Source organism: Maniola hyperantus, chromosome 8 (assembly GCF_902806685.2).
Source record: "Maniola hyperantus chromosome 8, iAphHyp1.2, whole genome shotgun sequence".
NCBI classification, from domain to species: Eukaryota; Metazoa; Arthropoda; class Insecta; order Lepidoptera; family Nymphalidae; genus Maniola; species Maniola hyperantus.
The window spans coordinates 9798885-9814440 of record NC_048543.1 but is presented as its reverse complement, the minus strand read 5'-3'; the positions used below and the strand labels follow the sequence as shown (position 1 = coordinate 9814440).

The 15556-nt window shown below is 36.5% G+C and overlaps 1 protein-coding gene across 3 annotated transcripts in view; it reads left to right on the top strand.

Moving 5' to 3' along the window:
* LOC117984642 (ATP-binding cassette subfamily G member 4-like) overlaps positions 1-15556 on the top strand; it is a 42599-nt gene that overhangs the window by 12752 nt on the left and 14291 nt on the right. Inside the window, exons 1-5 of one of the 3 annotated variants that reach the window (XM_034971267.2) lie at positions 1500-1687; positions 11243-11399; positions 13896-14055; positions 14555-14700; positions 15138-15376. In XM_034971267.2, coding sequence (XP_034827158.1) covers positions 1600-1687; positions 11243-11399; positions 13896-14055; positions 14555-14700; positions 15138-15376 — 790 coding nt within the window. In that variant the 5' untranslated portion in view covers positions 1500-1599. Of the gene's footprint in view, positions 1-1499; positions 1688-11242; positions 11400-13895; positions 14056-14554; positions 14701-15137; positions 15377-15556 lie in introns of those variants that run through there. The other 2 variants (XM_034971266.2, XM_034971268.2) reach the window with 2 other exon arrangements.

The following is a 15556-nucleotide window of genomic DNA, read 5'->3' as shown; positions in this document are numbered from 1 at the left end:
GGAGTGCAATAGCCTACGGCCTCAGATTTGAGGAGTTGAAATTTCTACTGCGAGATCCGCACTTTCAGTACCATCAGTACCTACTAGCGTCGGAACAGGGATATGTTACAAACATCCTACCTACCTTGTTAGTTGGTGCGTACCATTTTTAGGGTTCCGTACAAAGTTATTACAAATTATTATAAATATCTCAAAGTAAGTAGGTACATAATGGTACAAATTATTTTCTAATTAATTAATAGATTGTGGCCGATTCTCTAGGACACAATCTCTAAACTAAACTAAATTAACAGGTCTAAATCTAGTGCCATCCTTTTCTGCAAGTAACATTATGAAAGGGATTAGCAATAGATTTAGACGTCATTTTAGTTTAGTTTAGAGATTGTGTACAATGGAATTAGCCACAATGTCACTATAAAGTGATAAGATTACTTAGTAGGTACAATAATAATACTATATCGAACTAATTTGAACTAAGTAATTAACTTCTTAATATTATGGTTAATAAGTGTGCATTGCGTTGCGATATGTTAAAAATTGTAATCGAGGCGCAAATAATACCCGAGCCTTAGACGAGGGTTCTAAATAGCGCCGAGATTTCGCCTATTACTTTTAACAAGATCAGATTTTCATTTGTCTTCCCAGTCAGAGACTGACTGACTACGTCAACGTACGTTCATTTCGTTATAATATTCTTTTAGTAAGTAGGTTTGTATTCATTTTATATTTTGACCTAGGTATAGAACTCAAAAATATATTATGTTAAGTGTGTAATTCTGTGTGCGATTCTGTGACAAATAAAAATAAATAAAATAAATACAGCATACAGCCCTAACTGATGCATAATATGTTTCCCTACCTATCGAAGACCCTCACAAAAAATAATTTTCAGAAATTCCACCGCGCATCGGATCGGTCAATAAGTACGTAGGCCTTACAAAATTTATAACCGCAAAATAAACCATAATACAGTGGAAACTCGATTAACTGGACTAATTGTTATCGTTAGGGATTCGGATAATCGAAAATCCGGATAAGTAATCGAATTTATGAAGAAAAGCGGGTTTTGTGTATTAAAATGTGTGTTTTGAAAATTGAAAATATTATAGTGAACTACATAATTGTAGTTCACTATAATAGTATTTTCAATTTTCAAAATAACATAACTATACCCATTGAGATATCATATGAAAAAGCTTTGCCTGTACATTCTAAAACAGATTTTTACTTTTGATTTATTGTACGAAATGACGGAAAAAATACCCGAGTATGGAACCCTTGCTACGCGAGTCTGACTCGCACTTGGCCGAACAATTTTCGGTTGGTAGCCTGGATAATCGCGAATCCGTATAACTGAGGGCCGGATAATCGAGTTTCTTCTGTAATTTAAAAGGCTAGTATCGACAGCGGCTGTACCAATACCGATAACCGAGCCCCTCTCTCACATCACTGATTCATTTTGCGAGTCAGAGAGAAACGCGGCGTTTTGACCAGTAGTTAGTACAGTATCTGTTCCCCCCAGAGCGCATACTAGCCGCGCGATATTTGTATACTGGGCGCGGAATTATATCGGAATTTTTATTATATTAAGTATTTACAATGGATATTGAATTGGGGTGTGATAGTAACAGAAAACATAATCGTAATTTAACTGTGTTTACGGATCTTAAATGCAAAAAAATATCGGGTAAATATTATAAACGATTTTAATACACATTCTCTTTAGAAAATCGTTATTGTTATCTATTATGTATGATGATAATGGATCACTAAATAATAATTAGTTTTATGTCAGGCGAGCACTATATAACTACTTGTATTTATCATTCTTCACGTTTAATTTAATAACGTCTAAAGTTTTTTTTTTAAATATTGGGGCCGATTCTCTTGTACACAATCTCTAAACTAAAGTAAATTAACAAGTCTAAAACTAGTGCTATCCTTTTCCGCAAGCAACATTATGAAAGGGATAGCAATAAATTTAGATGTGCCATTTTAGTTCAGTTTAGAGATTGCGTACAAGAGAATCGGCCTGATTGGATTACTAAATGATGCCCGCGACTTCCTCCATGGGCTTTTTAAAAATTCCGCGAGAACTCTATAATTTCCTGGGATAAAAATTAGCCAATACTTCCAAAGCCAACAGCCAACATCTAAACATCCAAACTTTCACTTTTTATAATTTACGTATGATGTAGGTCTTTGTTTTGGTCTAGAAATCTATTGCTTAGAAAGATTGAATCATATTCACTACCCATATTATAAAATAGTGTGAAAGTGTGTTTGTTTGTTGCTTTGTTGGTTTGTCCTTCAATCACGCCGCAACAGAGCTACGGATCGACGTGATTTTTTGTATGAGTATAGTTAAAGACCTGGAAAGTGACATAGGCTACTTTTTATCCCGAAAAATTAAAGAGATCCCACGGGTTTTTTAATAATATAAATCCACGCAGACGAAGTCGCGGGCTGCAGCCAATAATCGATATAATCATGTTGATGCTAAGTACAGCAGCATCGTTGCATCCAAACTAATATTTGCAATTTATGCGAATTGTTCGCTATGGAAACCAGGTCACCCACTCAGGTTTATCCAGTCGAACGGCTATATTAAGATGTTGTTCACAATGCACAGTAAATACTTAAATTAATGTCTTTGGTTCACAAGGCACGAATGGCACACTTTACGTCGTATAATGAAAACTTTCATACCTACTCCGTGCCTACTCCATAAATTATCTAAAGTATTGGGTAGAAGAATAATTCATCTGAGATTAGAGGGTTGCGTACCTCAAAAGGAAAAAAGGAACCATTATGGGATCACTTCGTTGTCTGTCTGTATGTCTGTATGCCTGTGTCTGTCTGTTATGTACCTAAATCACACAAAAAAATTAAAATATGTTCATGATCAATAATTAGTATTTTCAACTTTTAAAGTAAGATTACTACCAAGTGAGGTATCATATGAAAAGGCTTCCTGTACATTCTAAAACAGATTTTTATTTATTTTTATGCATAATAAATTTTGATTTATCATGTAAAGTGTCGGAAAAATACGACTGTCGTACGGAACCCTCGGTGACTGACTCGCACTTGGCCGGTTTTTATATTAGGTAGGTAGAATATTAGCATTCGAATAGTTACGTGGGCGGGTTGACAAGATCGCAACAATTAGAGCAGATTTTTGTTTACCTATCACTAGTAATTCACTACTTGGTAACTCGATACAACTACAAATAGGTAGGTACTTAGTTTCAGTGTTATCGGTTCGTTAACCTTTGACATACAACGGGATCACCATGTCAATCGGTGAAAACACAACTGTTGAGAAAATTGAGTTGTATGCCGTGATTGAATTCTTCACGCAACGAAAAAAAACACAAATCGTTATGAAAGAGATATGGCCCTGAAAAACCTCTAATTTACAAATGGCATAACCCTTTCAAGCAAGGCAGACAGTTTATTGGACCATTCAGACTGGCTGACTCAGGCATTCTGCTCAGACATAGTTGAAAACTTGCAAGTGTGCAAGTTTTCAACTATGAACACCAGAACTACTAGCAGAACTATGAACCAGAAACAGTGGCTCTTAGGAAAAAAAGTATATAGACATTTTTTGTAGATAATTATCTGATCTATAATTTTTGTCTAAACTAATTTTATGATAAACTTACCGTTTTGCTGAAAATCGCGAAAAACCCCGTTTTTGTAACCTTTGACCCCGAGTAATTTTTTTTCCAGGTGTCGGATCGATGAGGACTTTTCACATTTCATTTATAATAGTGTTTTGAACAATCCTATCAATTTTCAGCCAAGTGTGAATTATTGTAACCTTGGAGTCTAAATTGACCGGGGTATTCGTTTTTAAATATTTTTAGCCCTTTTTATTGAAAATATTGCAATCAAACTTAATACTTATATTTTTTGAAAAGATTGAAGACCTTTCATTTCATAGTGTACACTCCACATACAGGCAACCATTTTTAAAGACACGCTTTTATTATTTATTGACCTCAGTTTTTTATAAACAATACTATGCATCAGCTATCAATACAGAGGTCATTGAAGTTCGCACAACAAAGATTATTTTGGACGTACAAAAGTATGTACTTATTGATTTTAAATTTAAATACAATCAAATCTGTATAATATAATTATTTAGACAGCTACCCACTTACCCGACTGTACAGAGCAAGAAGTGATTATGTGTTCATCGTTCTATACTTGTAGTGTTTGTTTGTACATTTGTGGCCTAAACACCTGAAACTGCAAGAATTTCAGGACTTAACACTGCGCAGGCGCAGGTATAAAGTATTCATCTTTTGTTATCATCTCTTTATAGATGAATAAAATATAATAAAATATTTCTATTTTTCACACATTCATTTTACATTAATAACTTATAACAAACTTGATTACTTCATTTGAACTTATGATTTACAAAAACAAATGAGAATGATGGTCCTCCAGAAGATTAAACTGTCTTGCAGTCATCATCGCCCTCCTCATACTATATGACAGTTATCCCAAATGACTAACAGTAGTAAATTAGTAGATCCTTTTGTGTTTGGTTTCTGAATAGGTACAATAATAATTTATCTATTTTTCATTTCACTCGCTCGGAAAGGATTTCTTTGCCCTTTGAAATCTGCGTGAAAAGTGGCAATTTTGTTCGCTAGCGTGCAAAGTACAAGTTGAAATTCGAACTGTGGTCTATGGTTGGCGTACTTACAATATATCTTTTATCTTTTTATTAAAAATACCACATGATGAAACGTTGAGACACGCGGTTCGTCCTTACAATCTTTACTATTATTGGAATAGTTTATTTTTGTAATAGTTAATTCTGAATGCACCCGAAAAGAACTCTATTAAAAGGAATCTTCTTGAATTAAAACCTCCTTCACGGTCGACTTACACCCTATTAATATAGAAACTTCTTATTGAAACCTCCACGGCAGCATCTCTTGTATCAAGCATTTAGCGTTTTCCTCGATGTAGTGAGACGAAAAGTTGTGTGTTTCACACGGCTGCATATGCTTATTTGCGCTCGAGCCTTTGATTCTATTTTTGAAACACTCGCTTTGCTTATGGTTCAACCTTAGAATCCTTCGTTGACTCGGAATTCAATACAAACTCTCGCGACAAAATAACAATTTTGCAGCCTTGCATAACAAATAACTATATTTAACTATAGGTTTACATATACCTATAGTTAAATAATAATACTGCGTGATAATATAATCGAACCTCTACCAATCTATCAAAAAAACCGTTTCATGTATGAATCTACCTATATTTAAAATATCTATCCAATTGCTCGCAGTATTATGCTTGGTCGTCTAAACTCAAGCCTTTAAGTGATTATTTTATTTTATTGTGTTATGAAACCTGATAAACTGGCTTAATACCTACCTACCTACCTACTTATACGATGTGCACAAAAACTTGCGGTTAATGCACCAACACTTAGGAATTTTTCCAACCGACATCTAAAAGGAGGAGGTCTACCTACTCAATAATATGGCGTCTCGTATATTTGTCTCATGGGTGTAGGATTTATAAGAAGTAATAATTCTTATATTACAAAGTCTTTGATTTTTCTGTACAATATAATATGCTACGATTTTTCCGAAATGTCAATACCTATTTGCGCGATTTTTTGTAGGTAAGTGTAAGTAGGTATTAGTTATTCAATAGAGGAAGTTTATAGCACACCGTGACCTAAACTACCTACTTATAGCATATACATAGGTACACTGTAACGCTTATTCGCGATTTAATTAAGTAGGTAGGTAGTGCATTTTTGCACTATGCAAAAACACAGGCTCCCAGAGACTCATTTGAGATCGTCCATCAACCTAATAGTAGGACTTCTAACTCTGCGTTTTCCAGCGCGGGGTCGCAATTCAAGGACCTTGGAACCCCAACGTTTATCGGTTCTTCAAGCGTTGCCCCCCTTTTCTCTTTTCTGAGGGAGGGTTGTGTTGGTCACTCCAGTTCTCCTACGGATTTGCTCATTTCTAATTTTATTATGTAGTGGCTCATTCCATCGCTCGCTGAGTGACTCTCTGTCTCAGGTTACTTATCAGACCCATAGTTTATTTATAATTACTAGGTACCTATTATTTCCTTTAGTCCGTATCAATAAAATGCAAATAATATTCTCTCTACGCACATAAAAACGAAGCCTACTATATTATGTACTTACTTAATAGTCTATATCTATCATCACATAATATGTAAGCATTATACAAGTATCTATGAGATAATTGAGGTCAGGGCTACAAAATACATAATTATATGCAATCTCTTGATTTTACATTTATGAAATAGGTACTAGTAAATCGAGTACCTGGGTAAAAAGATAGGTAGGTATACTGGTCCGAGAAAATCATGAGAATTATTGGTTTTAATGTCGACAACTTTTTATGTCACAAAGTAGACCTCGCTACCGATTCTTTTTAAATTACGAATTGGGCAAAGGTGAATAAAGAATAATTGGAAATTAATAGGTAGGTAAGTATAAGTATTTTATTTACATCTCCTATAGGTGGAGATCAAAGTTAAGCAATTAGCTAAGTACCACAATTATTATTACCATAATGCATTACAATTCCTTTGTCTGAGATTTCAAATATCAAATAATATAAAATTCCATTATTTTGATATTTGAAGGAATTAGAAGAAGAATCTCAGACAAAGGAATTGTAATGCAGCCTTTTAGATTTGTAATAATATTATGACCATACAACCAAGTCGATGGATGCAATAGTAGAGCCGTAGAGATCTTGATGTGTGAGACAAAACAATACACATGCAAAATGCAAATATTTGTGTCCTTATTATAAATGTAAAAGTGTGTTTGTTTGTTGGTTTGTTGGTTTGTCCTTCAATCACGTCGCAAAGGTGCAACAGATTGACGTGATTTTTGCATGGGTATAGATAAAGACCTGGAGAGTGACATAGGCTACTTTTTATCCCGGAAAATCAAAGAGTTCCTACGAGATTTTTAAAAAACCTAATTCCACGCGGACGAAATCGCGGGCACTAGTAAATTATAAAGATTACCTTGTATAGGATCTTGATCTTTTCTTGACATCTCGATCTTAAGATTTGCGAAATATCTGAATAAAAAAAATTTTGTTTGTGTTGTTGTTTTTCCAAAACTACGACTAGGTAACGTCACTGGTTTTAAATAAACTTAAAGCAGGGACGTTCACACGATATATCCTAGGTTTTTTCAATGTTTACTTCGTCAGGGCACCTTGCACTTGGCGTCATGGCCGCCCGCCGCCCGCGCCCGTGCGGCACAAGGACGCGGAAAATATTGGGCCCTTTTCCATAGGCTGCCTCGGTACAGCGCCGCGCCGGCACCGGCACGCGGCAAAGGTAGACTTTCATGGGTCGCGGCCGAAGCGACAACGTGCCTGTGCACTGCAGACACGTCGCGGCTGATGCGACACTATTGACTATAAGGGGTTTATTCTTTTCGTAGTGCGCTCCAAACAAATGTATATCGTCACCAGCGTTGCGCGACGTCTCGATTTTGGCAGAACGTCCCGATTTTTCAATCAAAATTAAATGTCCCGCGCGGGACAGGCTCAGTCCCGCTTTTCGGGGAAAACTCGACCGTGCGTGCAGCGTGCTGACGAAGCGTGGGCGGGTGGCACAGACAAGCCCGACAAGAAAAAATCTGTAAGTTGTCTAATCCTTCAGTTTAATCTACTTACAGCTATCCTGTGAAGAGTCCTTCATCTTTATTAAAGAGAAAAAGGAAACTTTAAAAGAAGTTAAATCTTCACAGAAATATCATGAATAAGTAATTTTTATAAAAATAAATATTCTCTTATTGTAAGCTGCAATTTGTAACACTCACTCCACAGAATATTGTTTGAAACGCCATTTTTTATACTTAGTTTCGCCATGTCCGTCCGTTAGTCCCGTTCGTCCTCGGTTAATCTCAGAGACTATTAGTGCTAGAAATCTGTTATTTGGCATGGATATAAATATTAATCACGCCGACCAAGTGGTGAAATAAAATTGTGATAAATATAGTGCCCCCCCCCCCCCTCCTCTCATCAGCCAAATGGTAGTATATAGGAACGTGCAAAAATTCACAGCAGTAGTATATATAGGTAATCAATTTTAAAGGAAAACTATCATGTTTAAGTAAGGTTCACAGGTTAAGGAGTTCTGTTTTTCGAGGTTATTATTGTACGTAGATATTATGAGTTGCACGTTAATGTGTATTATAGTTTTATTGTATCTATTGTATTTGTGATTGATCGTAATCCTATTTAGTTTAGATTGATTTATTGTTCTAAGTACTAGCTGACCCAGCAAACGTTTGACTACGGAACCCATATCGATGACGGAACCCTACACTGCGCCGGTTGGCCGGTTTTTTTTTCGAATGAATAAACCTTTTTTGATTTTGATTTCTGTTTTTTTTATTTTTTTATTTTATTCAGATGACAAATAAGACAACTAAGTATTTAATTTAACGATAGGGTAGGTAAATCTGATTGAAAATATTATATTTTTATTAAAATACATTTTCTATGGTCACGTAAACATCATTTGAATTCAAATAAATAGATAAATATTCTGATTATACGCGTTTTTTAACATGTCCCGCTTTCGGCGAAAGAATCCCGTTTTTTTTTCACTCAAAAAGTTTCAAAATCCCGACTTAGCCAAAAAAACTGGCAACGCTGATCGTCACCCGTCACACGTCACCCGTCACGTCTCACGTTACCCGCGCTCGCCCGCACCGGATTAGCGCGGAGACTGTGCGGGTGTGCGGGGCGTTCCCTCCCCCATTGGCATCTCGACCTGTCGTTCACTATAGTTTAGCTCTCATTTGAATACTAACCAATCAAACTCAATTCAATTTTGCAGAAACTTTTTACTTACATATCTATTTCTGTGATTTCCAGATTTCCGTTAAAAATTAAAATATTTCGTTTCAAGGTTTCACGGACTCAAGAATTCATATTAAATCGTTAAGCTCGTGTAACTTTAAAACTGGTTTTTTAATGGAAATCGGGTAAACCACATTATGTAGAAATTAGTTTCTAGAATTCTAGAGCACGTCTGTAAAATTGCATCGACTTTTACATTAATATGTTAAAATTAAAACCCAACTACGTTTGTATGGAGTAAGTCATGGAAAGAACGCCGTTAAATGAAATTGAATATAAATTGCGTCGCTGTTGAAAATGTATTGCGTCGGCCGCACGCGACTTGCGGCACCATGATCACACGAGTAGATATTGATCGTAAAACTGTAGTATAGTGCATTCAAAATAAGCTAGTGTGTTTCCACTTGAACGTAAACAAAAGGGGTACACCAAACACTCATAAAGCCCATTCATTTTAAAGGAGCCGGTTTGACCTTATCTATTTTGTTGCAAACCAACCAGTGTTGATACTTTTGAATATTCATAAAATATGTCAATATTTCAAGCGGGAAATTTCTTTCAGAGCAACTTCCTCACTCACAACTGCAATTAAATTAAAATAATTAAAAAATTCGTTCAAGAGAATTATTTGTACCTGCATCACGACTTAGATATTTGTTGAATACATTCAGATTATCGTCTTTATTATTTTCACATGGCATTGTGGAAAGTGATTTCACCCAAGGACGAAACATATCGAAAGACGAATTTCCACTGAACTAACTAACTGAACTCTTCAAAGTTTAAAAAACAACTGAGTGGTATAAAATTTGCTTATATTATTAAAAAGAAGATAAGACAATCCTATTGTTATTGCTAATGACGGTTTCAAGTGGAATCACGACAGCTTATTTTGAATGCACTATACTCCCGTAGCTCGCGCGTGTTCCGCGATCCACGACAGCTGTTCTTGTGTTATCGCCTATGAGTCGCCGAGCCACCCCGCGCACTCGCTATACCGGGACGGCCGTCTATGGAAAAGCGTCCTGTTGGCGAGTGGAGAAACGCATAGGTACCTACTTGATGTTGTTTACCTTCGCCGTACCGGTTAAGTTACCGGTGCTAACCCGGTCATTGGAAAAACGCCCAATAAAGTTATATTTGGCGAAGTTTTTTCTCTTTGAACTCCACAAGGTCAACTGTCAAGCGATCTTGTATGTAAAAGTAAGAAACTACATCTTTTGCAGACTGCCGGTATTGTTTATTACTAAGTTATGCCCGCGACTTCATCCGCGTGGACTACACAAATTTCTACCACCTATTTTACCCCTTTAGGAGTTGAATTTGTTGAGTTTGCTGAGTTTGTTGTGGGCTCTTCTCAGACCTGGGCGCGTTTGGAACCCTCGTAGCTTTAGTTTTAAGTTTGCGTAATAATTATCACCACTATATCTTAGAAATCCAACATCTGACCATCAAAAAGAGTTATTGATTACCTATTTTGAATAAATCATTTGACTTTGACTTTGAATTTTTGAAAACCTTTTCTTAGCAGATATACTTACATACCTACGTCATAATAGCTATCTTTATGCCAAATTTCAACCCGATCCGTCCCGTGGTTTGAGCAGTGCTTTGATAAATCAGTCAGTCAGTCAGATTTTCCTTTTATGTATATAGATTTACCATACATATATTTATTATTTTTACCCATTAGGTAGATACCTACCTACCTACTTAAGATGCACACGCATTACATGCAAGCAAATGTTTATTCGCATCTTATTTGATTTGCATACAATAATGAATAACCACATCCATTTTTAGATTACATAAATGTATGTCTATATATTATTATTATCTTCATAAACAAAATTCTCGCTGGTTCTTCTCGGTAGGAAAGGCATTGCGAACCAGTGGTAGATGCATTTGACGATTCAAACGTACATACTTGTAAAATAATTGAATAAGTAAAAAGAATTGATTTTTGATTTGATTTGATTTTAATAATGCTTGTGTTCCGTTTTCTATGCGTTCGCACATCGATCGGTCACCGGATGTAGTTTACGGTGATGTAGTAGACACCACTTTGTAGGTACAGTTTTTGTACTTGCGCCAAAGTTTCTAACTTAGAAACTAGGTGGGCTTCATTTGGCCTGTAAATAAACGTCTGTGTACTCTAAGTCCTAGACCTAAACGACTTGGAAGTCAAAGGATCTAGGTCCTAGACCCTGTGACTTCCAAGTAATGTCGTAAGTAGTAGGTGTAGCTTTTACAAGAAAGTACTACCTATGTATCTCTCTAAATTGGGTTTTATTCATGTAGAATTTTGTTTGTTTCAGAAAAAATATTATTTCGGAAAACTAAAAGATCGAGGATTAACGAACAGTACATTCTGAAGGGTGCGTGTGGCGCCATTCGTCCAGGAAGACTCACTTTCATCCTTGGTCCTTCAGGTGCCGGCAAGACTACACTATTAAAAATACTAGCAGGGCGCAAGTAAGGCGATTCATCCTTTATTTCTATACAAGCTGCCCCGGCTTCGCATGGGTGGTATTTTTGAAAATTATTTCTAAGTGGAGTCTACAATCTATACATAGTAGGTACATACCTACGTTGTAAAGAAAACCTATAAGCAAAAACTCCAGTTTTAGACCTTGTGACTTAAGCTTTACGTTAAGGCGAGTCACCGAGGCGGGTAGCACCGGCTTTGAATTAAACCGCTTGGCAATGTTCAAATTCTGTGTTTCAAACGTTAAATTTGAATTTAATAAATTATAGAAGTCCTGTTGAAAACCAAAATTTAGCAGGTTCTCTGTAGTACTTAAAGACAAATATTTCCATATAAAAATTATTTGCCAAGTCAGAAATTTTAGTATTAAATAATTCGTTTTATACTTTTATTTCGGCTTATTTCAAGATTTTATTTGATCAAGTGAAGTACTTCCTATTGTGTATCAAAGTAGCACATTCTTTAGACAATGTCTTTAGGTATATTGTATATTTTTAGCAAGGCCATTATTTAATAGTAAATACCTAAAACATTTGATCTAGCAAACCAGTTTTTTTCCGCTTAGCCTCGGTGACTCGCCTTAAGTCAGTCAGTCAGTTTCTCCTTTTATGTTATGCTATAGAAGATAATATATAAGATCGTCTCCGTAGAAGTCATATCATCACGCTGTAAGCTTTTGGGTATAGATAGTTAGAAAACCTGACGAAGTTTTGCAAATACTGCCCAGCCCAGCGGGATTCGTCTGTCAGCTTCCTTGTCGAAGTTGTTGCTCCTACCAAATTCGATAACCTTACTAAGTAGCTATTATGAACCTACTCTTTAACTATATAGGTATGTAAAATAAAATAGTAATAATTTTATACCTACTTACTAAGTAGATATTCAAATAGGTAGGTAGGTATTATTACAGAAAACTGTAGTACCTTACAGGGTGTTATCACAGACTCATAATATGGTAGGTATTATGCAGGTGCCCATAAATAAATAAGTAGTCCCTCAAGTGTTTATCTCGCATAATAAGTTTGTAGGTAGGTACGGTTAGGAAATAAAGCGGATTAGAAAGTTATGGCGGCGCAATTAGGTAAATCGCACTAATAATTTACATTTAGTAGTTTTTACAACTCGTTTGCTTTTGTTAGTACCTAATTACTTAGTAGATTATTATATAAAACAGTAATTTGCAGGCGTCAGTAATCCGAACCGACCTTTACTGATTCCTACATCAGAAACAAAGAACACCGTCACCTCTCAAAAGACCTTTAGCGATTGTTCATTAACTTGACTTTAATAATTTACCTACGTGGTTCTCATACGTACAAAGCGCTATAATATTATTGTAGCTGTGATTTAATGTCTGTTTAATGAAGTAAGTACCTACCTATAAGATATTAATTAATATTATTATTCTGATAAGTTCGCAGTCCATGACCACGAATATTGTTGTCTATACAAAAACATTAATCTAAGTAAGTATAATATACTTACTTACGTGTTACTTATCTAATATACCTTAGCGCTTAAACTATTGTGAGCGATATCGATGCCCTGCCCGCGAGTTCGTCCGCGTGGATTTAGGTTTTAACAATCCCGTAGAAACTTGGCCCATGTCTTTCCCCACGATGCAAGCTATCTCTGTACCAAATTTCGTCAAAATCGGTTGAACACACAGACAAATTCTTTTATCTATGATTAAGAACGGATGGGCCGTGAAAAGCTAGCAGAGAGACAGACACACTTTTGCATTTATAATATTAGCTTGGATAATTAACTAGCTTCACGTGATTAGTCGGAGTATGCCCGACTAATTTGAGACCCGTCCGGGGTCCTTTTTGAAAGAAAGAGTCTCTGCACTTTTTCAGCCTCTCCCGTACAGAGACCCTTTGAAAAAGGAGACTAATACGTACCTATACGAAAGATGAATAGTGGTGAATAGAAAAATACCTACTTAAAGTAGGTATCTACTTAACTGTCCATTACAACATGGTGAATAGAAAAATACCTACCTAATTGTCCATACAACATCAACATGTTGAACTTACTCTCAAAAAGTTAAATGTACAACGGTAGGTAGAGGTCGATGCACTGAGTGGTACTGGTGTGGAAAGGTGATTTGAAACCTTTGAGTTAGACCAATAAAGCAGCAGGATGTAGATCTAGGGCGCTAAAATCACGGCTAATAGCCTCATCTGGTGACAGAAGAACTGGCTCATTTTTTGCGCAAAGGAATATCCCCCGTGGACATGCAGCCACTACACCACCACCACCATTCCACGCGGGTATGATATAAATACAGTAATTAGATAGGTAAGGCTAGCTTTACGTTCTATTGTAACATTTAAATTAAAAAATGGACATACTACTACACTACAAGTACCTACATCATGGAAATATACAACCTACCTGACCATAAACATCGCGTTCGGTGATTTTTTTGTGGTGTGTTGTTGGTTATGAGTGTGCCATATTCTTATCTTTTGTCGCAGAAAGACTGGAGTAACTGGCCACCTGCAAGGCGCTGGCCGCAACGTCGTGCTGGTAGCGCAGCACGCCACCCTCATCGACACGCTCACGGTGCGGGAGACGCTCCAATTTGCTTCTTCGTTGAAACTGCCTCACGCCAGCCGATATGAACGCAATAATACAGTAAGTAGAGAGAAGGTTTGTCGCAGAAAGACGAGTAACTGGTCACCTGCAACTTGCAAGGCGCTGGCTGCAACGTCGTGCTGGTAGCGCAGCAGGCCACTCTCATCGACAGGCTCACCGTGCGGGAGACGCTACAATTTGCTTCCTTGTTGAAACTACATTTTACTAACGAGACTTCGTTTCTCTTAAGAGAAACTGAACCAGTGGTAAATTAAACTACCTGACGATTCGAAAGCACTTGTAAAAGTTTACTTGAATAAAAATATATTCTATACTATTTATTCTATTCTAAACGGCGTAATGTTTATTTATCATAGACACTGATTAGATAAATTTGAGGAAATCAGCTGACCAAATGAGCTTCCAGTCTCCAGCAGTTCAAGAGTAAACTGATTCGTTATCTCAATATATTATTATACCTAATGCAGCGCATCTAGTTGCTCTAGATCGTATTCACCTATCATCATTAACAGAAATCTCAACAGTCCATGTTTTACAGGTGGAATCTGTGTCAAAACAGCTGGGAATATGTGAGGTGTTCGACACGAGAGCTGGACGCTTGTCGGGCGGGGAGCGCAAACGGCTGACCATAGCATGTGAACTGCTTACCGACCCCACTGTTATGCTCGTTGACGAACCCACTAGGTATTATTTACATCTACACTAATGACAAATATTGACGAAATTTACGAAATTGAAGCTCTTTTATTTATCCTCCATTTGATGTGTTTATTTATTTATTTTTACTTTTTATTCCTCTCTTATTTACTGTTGTATTTTTATGTATATATATATATATATATATATACGTACGTATATTATGTATATTTACATTATTTAATTAGTACACCCCTTCCGCTTTCTTTAATTTTTATAATATCCTCTACCCTAAGGTTGCCTGGAAGAGATCGCTATTTTAGCGATAAGGCCGCCTATTGTACATGCTATCTTTGTTATATGTCTATTGTTTTGGTTTTGGTGTACAATAAAGCATATTTTACTTTACTTTTACTTTTAATGACGAAAAAAAATATGACGAAACGATAAAATTCTGACCAAGTAATGGAAATCTTTTTGTTTAGCGGCCTTGACTCCGTATCATCCATGTCAGTGGCCCAGGCTCTTAAATCAGTGGCGAACAGCGGACGGACCGTAGCATGCGTGATCCACCAACCTTCTTCCCAACTCTTCACTTGTGCCGATGACGTCATTCTCCTTGCCAATGGAAGGACCTTATACGCCGGCGCAATTGCAGATGTTCCAGATTTACTCAAGAAATTTGATTTCATTTGTCCACTTTACTACAACCTGGCGGATTTTCGTAAGTTGGAAACCTACCTTCATTAATTGAATTGGATTTATTGGTGTCACGTAGAAATAGGCCTATCGATGACAATGGAGGTGGGGTGTCTGAAAATGGTATTATTCTTTCAATCTGCATGAGAAGCGGAAGGTAGACTGACGAACCAATTGCGGGGCAGAAAATATAGCTCCCCACAGT